Source organism: Kryptolebias marmoratus, linkage group LG10 (assembly GCF_001649575.2).
Source record: "Kryptolebias marmoratus isolate JLee-2015 linkage group LG10, ASM164957v2, whole genome shotgun sequence".
NCBI classification, from domain to species: Eukaryota; Metazoa; Chordata; class Actinopteri; order Cyprinodontiformes; family Rivulidae; genus Kryptolebias; species Kryptolebias marmoratus.
The window spans coordinates 2,255,008-2,268,303 of record NC_051439.1 but is presented as its reverse complement, the minus strand read 5'-3'; the positions used below and the strand labels follow the sequence as shown (position 1 = coordinate 2,268,303).

General features: G+C 37.1%; 1 protein-coding gene across 1 annotated transcript in view; it reads right to left on the bottom strand.

The window, feature by feature from the left end:
• The window catches only part of fndc3ba (fibronectin type III domain containing 3Ba), a 146,077-nt gene that overhangs the window by 104,435 nt on the left and 28,346 nt on the right, over window positions 1–13,296 (bottom strand). Inside the window, exon 2 of the mRNA XM_037977682.1 lies at window positions 2,109–2,254. Coding sequence (XP_037833610.1) covers window positions 2,109–2,225 — 117 coding nt within the window. The 5' untranslated portion in view covers window positions 2,226–2,254. The remainder of the gene's footprint in view (window positions 1–2,108; window positions 2,255–13,296) is intronic.

The window sequence follows — 13,296 nt, the reverse complement described above, 5'->3', positions numbered from 1 at the left end:
TACAAAAACAATAGGGTTCCCTGCTCCGCTGGGAGCAGGCGAACGGCCATGCCTTGCATTGGCCGCCCGCTTGCTTCCGTGGGCTTGGAACCCTAATAAATACTAATTGTTTGCACCTAATTTGAATCCTAATTTAAGTCACATTTACAAATAAATTAAATACCATAAATGAAAAAGTGCAAACAAGGCAACAACCCACGTCTCACATCAAGGCCAATGAATAACGACAGAGAACTCTAAAAAACAGAGAGATGCTGTACTGTACTGTGCTTTTTGTGGCACAGGCTGCATGTTGGATCACTATATGTAACAACAAAATAAAGCATATCTAATGCTGAATTTAATAGCATCATTTTACTGTTAAACAAGGATAACTTACCACACATCGTATTAATATTTTCTCTAAGTACAAAATATGCTTACCATATTCAGTCTTGTAAAGCCGCCCGCTGAATTTCAGCTCAACTAACCATTTTTTGGGTAAACCCGCTCGTTCAATGTTTATTGCTGTGGCTCCGACGCCCTGCTAACTCCAGGGGTAGCTGAAGGTGGCTCGGCCTCAGGGCTCATTAGAGTCACGCAGGGCTCTGAGAACAGCGCACGGACCTGAGCGCGCAGTGGAGGCGTGTAGACTTGGCGGTTACATGGGAGCAGTATTCTCGGAAAAGACAGGGGGCAGTACGCTACATAACCAGTGGAAAAATGGTAAAAAAGGAGAGCAGATGGTTGTCACATCAAATTAGGCTGCACGTATTCAGGAGGAAGAACTGTTGTGTTTCTGGCTGTGATACAGAAATTGTTTAAACTTAAAGCATTCAGTTTTACTTTCATTGATTTATTTGCTTTAGTTAGGATTCGCCCATCATAGGACTAATATTTCTATAAACACTCCTTTTATCGGCTGCAGCAGTAATCTCCTTCCATGAGTTTTGAGCCGTTTGATTATTTTTGTGATCTCTTACAGAGGGATCATAAATGCTGATACACTCGAACAAGCTCCGTTAGAGCACCCAAATTGTCCATTTTAAAAGAAGCGCGGCACGTGCGTTCCGCACCATGTTACATAAACTAGGAGGTGCACAACCACACGACGAGACACCGCGCGGAGCCTTCGCGCAGGGGCGGGGACAGCGCAATTGCGTCACTGTTGGCGCGCATACCCTCGCACAGTGAGGTAGATAAAGGTAGCAGTTTTGGGGGTGCGGGTGGAAAAAAACAAAAAAGGCAAATCAGGAGCTAGCAGATTGGAAACAAATAAATAGTGATCCCTGGGAATATTCTGAATATTCTTTTTGTGTTTTGTTGTGTTTTTTAGCTAAATGTTTTAATGAACTGTTTATCAGAATCAATCTCAATAAAATGTTCTTCTGTCAGGATTTTATTAAGCAAAGTGGAATTTAAAATGTCGTATGGGCAAGTTTCTCTTTAGATAAATGATTGCTCTGACTGTTTTTACAGCTGGTTGGATCTGTGGTCAGTGAATGCTAATATGTGCTGTGGCATACAGAGGACAACAGTCTGAGCAGCGTTAAACACAGCACTCCATAGAGTTTTATGGGTTCAAATTTTCTGTCTTTTCTTTAAGGATCTACACTTAAAAGATAATTCAACAAATGCCTCTGACCCCTGTTAAAATAATGATGTGATTCAGATGTAATGTATTGTAATTTTTACAGAAACATCAGCAAACCTGTGAAAATCACTGTGTTATGTGGCTATATGTATTTGCATACAAACATCTAATCACAAAATTGTTTGGGGCTACATATTAACTTCCAGGTGTGAACACTCTCAGTCAGAGCTGACCATTTGCAGTTGAATCACCTAAGACTGATTACAAACAACAAATCTAAACAGCCTCTAAATGTTGGCTTTTGGTATGTCTTTATTTTTCTAGGTGCTTATTCTTCCTGCTAATGACTATTTCTTTATACAAAGAGTTGACAGCATTTTCGTTACCTGCAGCAACAATTCATGAACTTTGTGATGACACAACAACAAAAAAAGAGCTTGTGGGTCAGGTTGATGTGTATTCAAGCTTTAAGCAGAATATACAACAGGAATGTGGAAAAAAAAGGTGACTGCATGCATGTGCATAAAAATCTTACCTGCTGTGCAGCGTCACCATTAACCATGTGAGGCATGAGAGGGACCTCCCCGTTCAGGATGGGGGGCGGAGCCAAGTCCAGTGGAATCTGGTCTGTCATCATCATTGTGACGTACATTCATGGAGACCTTGCCTGAACTGCCCTATCTGGGAAAATTCAGAGACAGAAAACAATACAACATCATCTCTATTCATGTACAGTGAACCTCAAACAGTTTATTTTGATGACAAATGGTATATAAGATTAAAAGTGCTAATGTTGGAGAAATTGTTTGTTTTCGTAAAGCTATTTTAGAATGTATCCCTGTATACTGACATACCAGTCTGAAGCAACCATAGAGTTAGCTTTGCCTAACAAGTGGGAAAATAAACTAATCTTGATACAGAACAAATGCAACAAAACCCATCATCCTAATAAGCCATAGTTCAGATCTTTACAATTAAGGTTAATGTAACCCAGGTGTAGATTTTAACTTCCATTCTCTGGACTCTTTATCTATTAAATCTTGCGATAGTTTAAATGTATCATCATTAATTCTCGTGAGACTATGGAACAGCCAATCGCTGTTGAGTATCAGGGTCACATGCTCCACTGCATGGTAAATTAGCAGGAGTGGAGAAGTAGGAAAGTTAAGAACACATTGGGAGGGGCAGAGCTGCAGGAGCCGAGAAAAGGTGAAAGAAAGGATTTTATGACATAGAAACTGCGGACTTGGCCAGGTTGATGGCGAGCTGAAGGTCCAGACCTAGAGCCTAAGAAAAGGATTGCACTTGTAGTGCCTGAAGATTTCTGTTCCTCCTGCCAGGCTGGTAGGAGGCTCTCTGTAGCCAACTAAACAATTTTGTCCCTACTCCAATTTGATGTTTGGCAACCCAAGACCTGCACTAAACTAAGCACTAGATAAGTAATTTTGCTTGGGACTTGAACCAACCCCAGCTTCGGGTGAAAGAACTGAAGGGTGTGGGTTTGTTATTTATGAAATTGTGGGTTTCTTGTTAATGAAATTGTGGGATTGTTTTGGGGTTTTTTTCACATTTTTATATGGCCATGGCATCTACATTATACATTAGGGTCCCATTAGTCCCATTGTCAGGGTAAGCCTAGTTGGTGTAATGGAAACTGCATTGTATTTTGTTGTGGGACACTTTGGTTCAAATCTTGTCATTGTTTTTATTAATTTGTGTTTTTTTTAAAACAAACTGTGCCGAAATGCCAAAAGTGAAACCAGATGTGGACATTTATTTAAAAAATTACTTTTAGGCAAGGCAATATTCAGTCCAAGGCTTTTGTTCAACTCAAATTTATTTATTTTATTTATATTTAGTATTTAGAATGCTGATTCAGCATTCTAAATACTATAAATGCTGATTCAGCATTCTAAATATGTATCCCACTAAAAAAAATATGGTTTTCTTTGAAATTGGATTCAGCAAACTTGCTCTATTTTTGTCTTATCAAATTTTAACTTTTAGCTAACATTTTGCTACTTTTGGTAATAGCTAGAATGTTGTTTATTTTAACATTTAGCTAGTGTTCAGTTTAATTGAAGCTTTTACCCAGAGTTTGGTTTCTTTTAGCTTTACCAACTGAGTTTCAGCTTTTGCAAATTTCAGCAATCCCATTCAGCACTCAGCATTCACACTGCATTTTTGCAGAAAATTAAATTTCTCCTTTTGGATTTACTACAAAAGTGTTTTTTATTAATATTATTTGTTGTTTTATTGTACAACCACTTGGATTAAAAATTAAGTTGATTAGTTTGAGAAACACTGGAATAAAACATGTAGAGAGATGACTCTAAATGTTTAAATACAGCGATCCAGCATTTAATCAATGCAGAAAATGGGATAAGAAAATGTAAAATAATGCATAAAGGGAAACAAAAGACAAATCAATAGATTTTTTCAGCATTTCCTGGGGTATTGTTTTTTCTGTCATGGTGGGTTCATAGATGAATATGAACTTTAAAGAAGTCCAACAAGACATATCTTGCTGATACAAAAGAAAGAAAGATTAAAGAGACAAAAGAAACAGATAAATATGAGACCATGTCAAAGAGTTGCAACAGTTATAGTAGTCTTAAGGATTAAGGTTAACATCCTGTTGAAGAACTAATAAAAAAAGAAACATTAGATGAAAAGGGTCATGGTTTTATAGGTCAACAGGGATAAATGAGCCAACTGTTAGCTTAGTAGAATACAGCCAATGACTACTCCAGTCTGAAGGTCTTCTGGGGTCAACTGTGTTGGTGCTCTTTGGAAGCAGGGAGCTAAATCTAGAGATGTTTTTTCTACTTGCATAATAATAGGAGTAAAACCCACCAAAAAAAACTTCAGAAAAAAAAGGAAATAACAACCAACCATCTAAAGTGGAAAATAACATGGCATCACCTATATGGCTATAGCGCAGGAAGGAAAAGAAACCACAACAACATGTGCCAGCTTTGCACTTGGTCCTCATCGGGACTAAGACCAAGATCCTAAGACAAACCATCAACCCTATTGCCCCTTTTCCACTGGCTCTATTTCAAGAGTCCCTCTCTATTCTACTCTACTCTATTCTGGTCGGCTCTATAAAAAATGCATCCCGCTTCCACTGGCCAGTTTGGTCGGTAGCAGAGGAACACATCCTTGTGTTGCAGGCAGGTGGTGGGGAAACTTATGGGGATTCTCCTGAGACTTCAGGAAGAGAGGCACAGTGGAAGAAATGCTCTGGGTGTCGCGATGGTTGCACGGAGTAGGACAGCTGTTATCCACTGGAGATTTCAGGCTTTACAGCGCTTTCAGCTGGGGGACAGACGGCATAAACATTGCAGGGTAAGGTAACGCTGTTGTTTATATTCCTACCGTTCGCTCTTTATGCTTGCATCTGGTCACACCCACGACCAATGAGTGAAGAGGAGCTAAGCTTGCGCCACACACGAAAGCAGGGCCGTGCCGGCCCGACTGGCCCTACTCTGAAGCAGGGACCAAAAAAGCAGGGACCGGCCTCGAAAAAATGCCGGTGGAAACACACGCAAAGCAACCCAAATAGAGTGGAGCTGGGACCTTTAGAGGCAGTAGAAAAGGGGCATAAGTGTTTACCGATACACACACACCTGAAACCACACAAATAAACATCCAACTAAGTCACTAAAGCCCCCATACTCTTACATTAACTATGCATATGCTGCCTCCAGAGAGAAATATATACACACACTCACCAGTCCTGACAGAAAGGTTCTGGAAGAGCACAGCACACTAACTCATATAAAATTAAAGGCCTAACATTCACTGAAGGAATGCATATTGCCTGCCATGTTTAATGCCAGAGTTTTAAACCAATATTATCTTATTTTGAAAAATGACACTTGTAGCCATTTTGGTCAAACCTTGAAAATAAAGTTATGCACAATCTCATGAAATATTGCAAGATTTTACACTCAGAGTATGTGTGAAAGATTACTCTCAGCCACTGCCACTACCACATTTACCTTTATCGTGATTTTAGTTTAGTTATCTTAGTAATTCTTATGTTGGCTGTTTAGCAGGCCTTTTGGTACTTTTAGTCATGCTGTACTGATTGGCTTAGCATTGTGTTATGTTCTCTTATTTACCCTTCCTGCACATTTAATTTAGTTCAGTTATCTTAGCTCATATTTTGACTGTCTTAGCCTGATTGTTGTTTAGTTCAGCTTTAACTTTATCATGATTTTATTTAGAGTATTTCATCTACTATTTTGACTGTTTTAGCTCGTATTTAGATATGTTTAGTTTCATGATTTCATTTAGATTTTCCTATATTTTATTTAGATTATACATGATTGATCTGTATTTGATTATGATGTTTCTATGATGTTTGCTGTATTTGATTCTGTACCTCTGTATTTGATTATGTATGTACCTAATTGTTGTTTATTTGATTCTGTTGTTGTTTCTGTATTGTAAAGCACTTTGGATCGGCTTGCTGCTGAAAAGTGCTATATAAATAAATTTCACTTCACTTCACATCAGATTTTAGCTCAATTTATATAAAAATTAACTGAGATGTAGCCATTTTTGTGTTGGCTAATGTCAATTAGCTGTGGTGGCCATCTTGAATTGAATTGACTCCAAAGGTTATTTGGTTGTAGGTACACATCTAGTATTTACTTTCTGAAGGTTTTGGTCAAATCATGAGATATTTTGCTGAAGTTTTAAACAAAGAACTTGCGTGATGAGTAGAATTTAGAGTATGTGTTGTGAATGGCTTTCAGCTACAACCAATTAGCTAAAAGTTGCTAACTGAACACATATGAGGACACTATAAAGGAATGTTATTTGATACCCAACTGAAACACTTTTGGAGAACATGATGTGCACACAAAAAAACAGAGCATTCCTCTGAAAACAGCTGCTTGCCATTGTGTGGGTCTTTTCTTTCAGCTAGTCCTCCTCTAACACTGACAAAGTTGCTGCAAGGGCTTGAAGATCAGACAGCTGGGATTTGTACTGTTGCAACATAAACACACTATCACACACCACCCTTTCAGTGTCATTTAGCATATTTCAATCACCCTCGTCTTTTATTTCTTTACTTTGTTGTCCACGTCTTTATTTCACCATCTTTTTCCACTTGAGCCCCATTCCCAGCTCAGCCTAGACAGCCTGCCTTGCACACACACACACACACATATGCAAGCACATCCAGGACACTTCACAGACAGATGGTAACACCACCATCAGCTTTGCCAGGAAAAAGAGAAGAGCAAAACAGAGAGGTAGAGAGGAGGAGAGCGGTAATACTTGAGATGAAACAGAGCGAAAAGACAAAAAGAACCTAAGGAAAGAGTTAGGGGGAATAAATAATAAAATATAAATATAATAAAAGCATCCAAATGAATGAATAAATAAATAAACAGATAGAGGGATAAACAGATGACTAGCATCTTTTTTAAAGCTAATGCCTGTTTCTCTAATAAGTTATTTTTTTCTCTTTTTATTTGCTTTCTTGTTTTTCAGCAAATTGAAATTTGCATATCTCAGTTAAAAAGAAAATGATTTTGCGACCCTGTCACAAATCCAATACTTGACTGTTATATTTAAAATAAACAGCTGTTCAAAATCTATTTCCCATCAGGTAAAGTTTAGACAAAGTTGAAAGAGCATCAGGCACCAAACTGATATTTTTATAACTTGTGCACCAACCACTGTAGTGTCCTTACCTTTGGTTGTGCACCTCCAGATTTTTGAAACTTGCTGCTTGCTGCATGAAAGGTGTATTTGTATAACAAAAAACTGTGGTGATAATATGTCCAACCTATTAAGCCCCAGGAAATTACTGCATTTTTTCGTGAGCATGTTCTGTCCACCTAACTGGCCAATACAAAATATGTCTCATGATGTCACTGATACTTGACAACTGGGGTTGTATTACAAGGACCCTTCACAATTAAAAATGTTACAATGGATTTCTATGTGCTTTCGGATCAAACCATTATACAGAACTCTGGGGGTTACAAAGACTATTATATTGAGTGGTTCTAAGGACCTACATGTTTGCTTTCACAAAGCCAGGGGGACACTGTGATTGTACAACACTCGGCTGACAATCAGCACAACTATGTCACTTATGTACGTGACATTCAACAACAAAAACAACAGAGGACTCTGCAGTTGGAGCTGTGTGTTGTGAGCCTTTGGTTCAATTTTTGAGTTTGAAAGAGTGCTACAAAGTAGGGATGTTCACTTTAAGCAAACACACAATTTAAATTTGTTGGTAACTATTTGAGTTTTTTTTTTCAGATATTTGACCTAGACTTCTACTTCAGTCCACCTACCAGTGTTCGCTCCTAACATAACACCATCTTGAAGCAATTTATGTTTCGCACAATCCATTCTTTTTTTATTATTTACTCATGCTGGGCTAATTAATTCAGCACAACAGAATACTGCTTAAAAGCAGAAAATCAGCCTTAACATCCACAAAATCTCAGCTGCTGCGTTATGATTTAGGTATGTTGCATTTGTTATGTTTTTGCTTAAAAAGTGACTATGTCTACACAGTTGGGACGAAGATATCTGGTGAATTAATGTTTACTCACTCTAAATCCTTCATCTGAAAAACCCTCTAATGAAAAACATTTGATGCAACTTTTTTATCTGTTGGCTAAAAACATGTAGGGTTTATAATCTATCAATAAACAATAAAAGCAACTGCAAATTTGCAAATTTTCCCCAGTTAAAACTGACAAAATCTGCTTGCCAAAATATTATAAGCTTATAAATCTGATTAATATTAGGATTCCAATGTGAAAATTCACATCAGTATTTGTAACTGCTTTTGTAGGCTATTTTTTTAGAAAAAGTGGGAGCATTTGTAGCAAGGAGTCAAATTAAGTGTTCAGAACATGGCAACTAAAAGAAGGAATGTTTTCACCACTTAAAACTACTTAAACAAAAAAAGAATCCTTAGTAAACAAAGATTGTCTCATTTTTGTATCACAGACAGTTACTCAAACTACAGATTGTTGTATTGTGGACATTCATCATTGAATAAATTTCATACAAAAACGACCTTATGTGGAAAAAAAATCTTAATCTTCTCTTTATTCTTGGCATATTAGCTTCAGTTTGCACATGCATAAATCATCTTTCCTGCATCTCCAAATTAAATGATTACAGTTTCTACTGCAGGTAAGCCACTGACTACTTATAACTGTCTCACTCAACTTTCCAAAAATAAAAAATCTTTAAGCTTTTTTTAATGTAGCTTTACATTTCCTAAACATGAAACCAAATCTGTTCTATATTTTCCACGAAGTCAAACTATTCTTTAAAAGTAATCATAAAACCAGCTCAAGATAATTTTAAGTCTGTCAGTTTACAAAGGTCTTTTATTTAACTTCTTGGTATTGGCATACTCAAACTTAAACACAACCCTTTTGCTGCATTTGGAAGAACTTGTGTTTAAAATTGCATAGCATAGAGGCAACAGAGAGAAAAAACACAACAATTTTCTGGGATCAGAAGGACTAATTCGATGAGTTTGTAACTATTTGCATTTCAAGCTCTATTATTTGGAAAGTAACCATCATTGCATTTTAATCTGCAGCTGTTGAGCTTCCCACATATTTCCTATACGATGTAATATATATAACTGGAATGTTATTGCATTTGCGAATGAATAATGACAGCAGATGTTGACAGCTGAAGACATCATTACACTTCCAAACACAGTTATATAGACAAGGAGAGAAACAAGAACACACACACATATATACAGGGTGCTTTCCATCCCTCCATAGAATACAGGAGGAATAACTGGTTGATACCATGCTGGGATGACATGTTTAATTTGAAAATTCCATGTTGGATCCAGGAAACAATAAACCACTTGTCTGCATGTATGAATGTTGTTATGTATGTGTGGAAGTAAATGTGTGTGTGCTCATGTACAAGTGACTGTCATTAAACAGAAAGCCCTGTGTAAGCATGGAAACTGTCTCTGACATAAATAATGCATGGAGTAAAACACACACACTGAGATGTAGCACAAACAAACACACACACAGAAAATCAAGATATTCAGCAGCAGCTCTGAGCTCATAACACGACAGTCATTACTCACAGTCATTCATTATTCAAACACACGCCCAGTGACTCCAGTTTGTCCATCCCCATGAAGCATAATGGATGTTCACAACCACCTAACAGACTGTCTGACTTACTTGCAGCTGAGTGCTTCTCACCTCTTCCTCACTACAACCAATCAAACACACATTCATGAGATCTCTTGACAGTGAAAACACTCTGTGCTTTATATTCCTCCCTTTAATTAGGTTTGATCTGAGAATTTGCTGTGCAATCCAAATTATATTGTGGACATGTCATCATACTTCTTATTCCAGAGGACAGAAAGGTTTCTCTTTTTAGTACAACACTGCATTAAACAAATCTATTTTATATTGCAAAAAAATTTTAATTTAAAAATGAGCTAAGCTGAAGCTCAAATTACATTTGCATTTAGGAAGGTGTTGACTAAATGCTCATTCTGAGCAAACAAAGAAAGCATTTTCTGACTAATTATGACTGGTTTCAAAAATAAACTTGAAATCTTCCCCCGCAGTTCAACTTGATGACTAATAAGTTTGTTGATTGCATTACTGGAGACCTTTTGCTGATTTTGACTTGATTAAAAATTACTACAGCATGTTATTGATCTTTAACATAATACAGCCCCAAGTTTTCTCAAACTTGTTCGTAACAACATAATTTGATTTTATTCCATCTGAAAGACATGGATTCTCTCTAACATTTTAAACTAGCTTAGCTTTTGGACACATATTTCAGTGGAGGATGATATGTAACTCACACAACTAACACAATAAACCCTTTTTTAGCTGAATGTGTCACAAAAAGATAAAGACATTTCACGTGTTTGAGGGACAGCAGAATGACATCTATTATCAAGAGTCAAGCAGTAGAGTAGACAGTAAATTTGCCCTGTAGTTCACAAAATATTTTGCTAACAGACAAACACAAAGACAGACACAGGCAAAAATATTAATGCAACCTTATAATCTTTGGGTGGCGGTGGATAAGTATTGGATTAAGAGATATATAGGCCGATTCATAGTTTTAACTGATTTGGATAAATATCAAGGACCAAATAAATCTGTCCTGCAACATCCAAGTATTATAAAGGACAGACAAGCTGAAAGTTCAGCCTTTTATTTTAACTGCTGGGGAAGGTCAACAAGATACCAACATAGGAAGTAAGCTTACAGGTCCTACTTCACATAATCCAATCTTCACAACTATTGTGATGCTTTTTACACTGTGTAAGGTTTCCTAATACAGGGAAGCAAATCTGTTTCTTTCTCTAAAAGCTGCTCTAAAGTGCAACAAAAAGAAATGTCCTGACAAGCTCGAGTTTATTATTTTTCATGACGTACCCAGTTGTCATTTAAAGCCACAACCATTTTTGTGTGATTGAGGATTTGGCATTTACATTGTTGTTATCCTGTTTTTTATTTGCTTTTTTTTTTTTTTAAATCTAACTACTTCAGCATACTTTCTGTTATTTTAGCCTTTCATATATTAAAACATTCAGATCATTAAAGAGATGGGTGTCTCGATTTTTGGTTTAGTCACTTTTACACTTTTTAAAAATATTGAAATTTATTTACAGAAATTTTCCCCGCAGAAATACATTGAGATTTTTTCAATTCTATCAAAAACATTTTCTTTGAAATCTGCTCCAGCGTACTTGCTCTATTTTTGTCTTCTTATGCTGCTTTTAGTTTTAGCTAATATTTTACTACTTTTAGATTTAGCTAACATTTGCTACATAGCTTTTAGCTAGGATTTGTCTAATTTTCGCTAGCATTTTGCTCATAAACTGTATATAGATTGACCTTGGATTGGAACCGGAAAGTTGAAACCTGAGTAAGAGCAGCTTCTTTGTCACCTGGTTCAAGTACAACTTTGAAGTCCCACCCCTTCCATGATATACAACAGGATACTGATGCTGTTAAAAAACAATAACACATCTAGATATTATTTTTCAGGTGTTGATTCTTGTTGATTTCTGTAGTTTTGACCTAGGTGCTATATGTTCAAAAATTATATTTTTCTAACACGTTTAGCTGTAATTAGTTATTGCATGCTTGCGAGGGGAGCCTCACATCACTAGTGTGCAGATTGGTTCCAAAATATAATAAGACAGCTTCTGTAAAAAGGTTCTTGCTGGCTTCAATTCCCAACCAATTTAATCTGTCTATGATTTTGTAACTCTTAGCTTGTGTTTGGCTAATTTTAGTGTTTAGTTAGAATTTTGCTACTTTTAGTTAATGTTTAGCAACTTTTAGCTTTTATCTTTGAGCTATTTTCTGTTAGCGTTTTGATACTTTTAACTTGCATTTTCTCCTTTTAGCTTCTGTTCTGCTTGTTTTAACTTAAACAACTCAGGTTCAACTTGGTTTCAAATTTCAAATCATTCAGCATATAGCATTTACACTGCAGTTTCTCCAGTTGATTTCAGATTTTAAGCTAAATCCTCTCATTTTTGGAAATCTGTTGATTTTCAATTTAAAAAAACTGCTGTCTCACTTTGTCCTTCGTTTAGGAATGGGAATTTTACTTATGGTATATCTTACTAATGAAAGAGAAAGTATAAAAAGGAGGAACAAGAGAAAGCAATATGGAGAACTGAAACTCGGCTTTAGCTGGTATAGACTGTGTTATTGTTTGGTTTGACAGTCATGAATATGGAGCTAACTTTGTGGTGTTGATCCTGCAGCGGGCATCTCAAAGGAACACAGAAAAGAGATAATAGGGAGACACTGATAAAGAAATCTTCTTTCTTGTGCTGGGTGTGTTGGGCAGTGAGGAATGCTCTAAAGTGTCCATGCTCAGAATGGACTAAATGACACACATACATAAACACACACAGTATAACACAAAGCATGGCTGGGTACAATCCAAGTCCTTTAAAATTCGCCTTATCGGCTGAGAATTTCAGTCTGTGTTGGCATTTAATACATGTGTGCTGAAATAAGTGTTTGTGTCTGGAGAAATGGGGGTAGTAGCTTCTAAATATTGTGGGAAACTGCCACCAACACCACTCCCATTCAACCCCAGCTCCTTTTACAAAAGGTATTCAGTGTAGGAGAGACCTGCACTCTCTCTCTCATTCACCCTCTTTCTAATACACACACACCCAGTGAGAGAGTCATACACACACAGACACTCAGTTGGTACCTTTTTAGCAGGATAGAGAGAGGTGGAAAAAGGAGGGGGGATGCAGAGAAGAAGGGAGGGAGGGAAGGGAAAGAAGGCTGGAAAGGAAGGCAAAAAGGAATGCTGTGCTTGTGCTTCCACCGACACACAGAGAGGGGATTTATAAACGATGGAACTTCTTTTGGTTCCCACATTGGCTAGCAGCTTTTGGCACAAGTGAAGTGTGTATGTGTGCCTGTTTTGAGTCTGTGCACATGTGTGTGTGTGGTGGTGGGGGTTTGGGGGGGTACTAAAGACCCAGGATTCCTTAAAGGAATGCATATCACCTTTCATGCCAGTTTTAAACTGAGATCATCTTATGTTAAAAAATGGCAGACTTAAAGACGTTTCAGTCAAATCATATAAATTATATTATGTGTGACATTATGCAAAATTGCAAGATCATCTGTGACTTTTTAGTGCTCAAAGTATGTGTGGGGAAGGCCTCT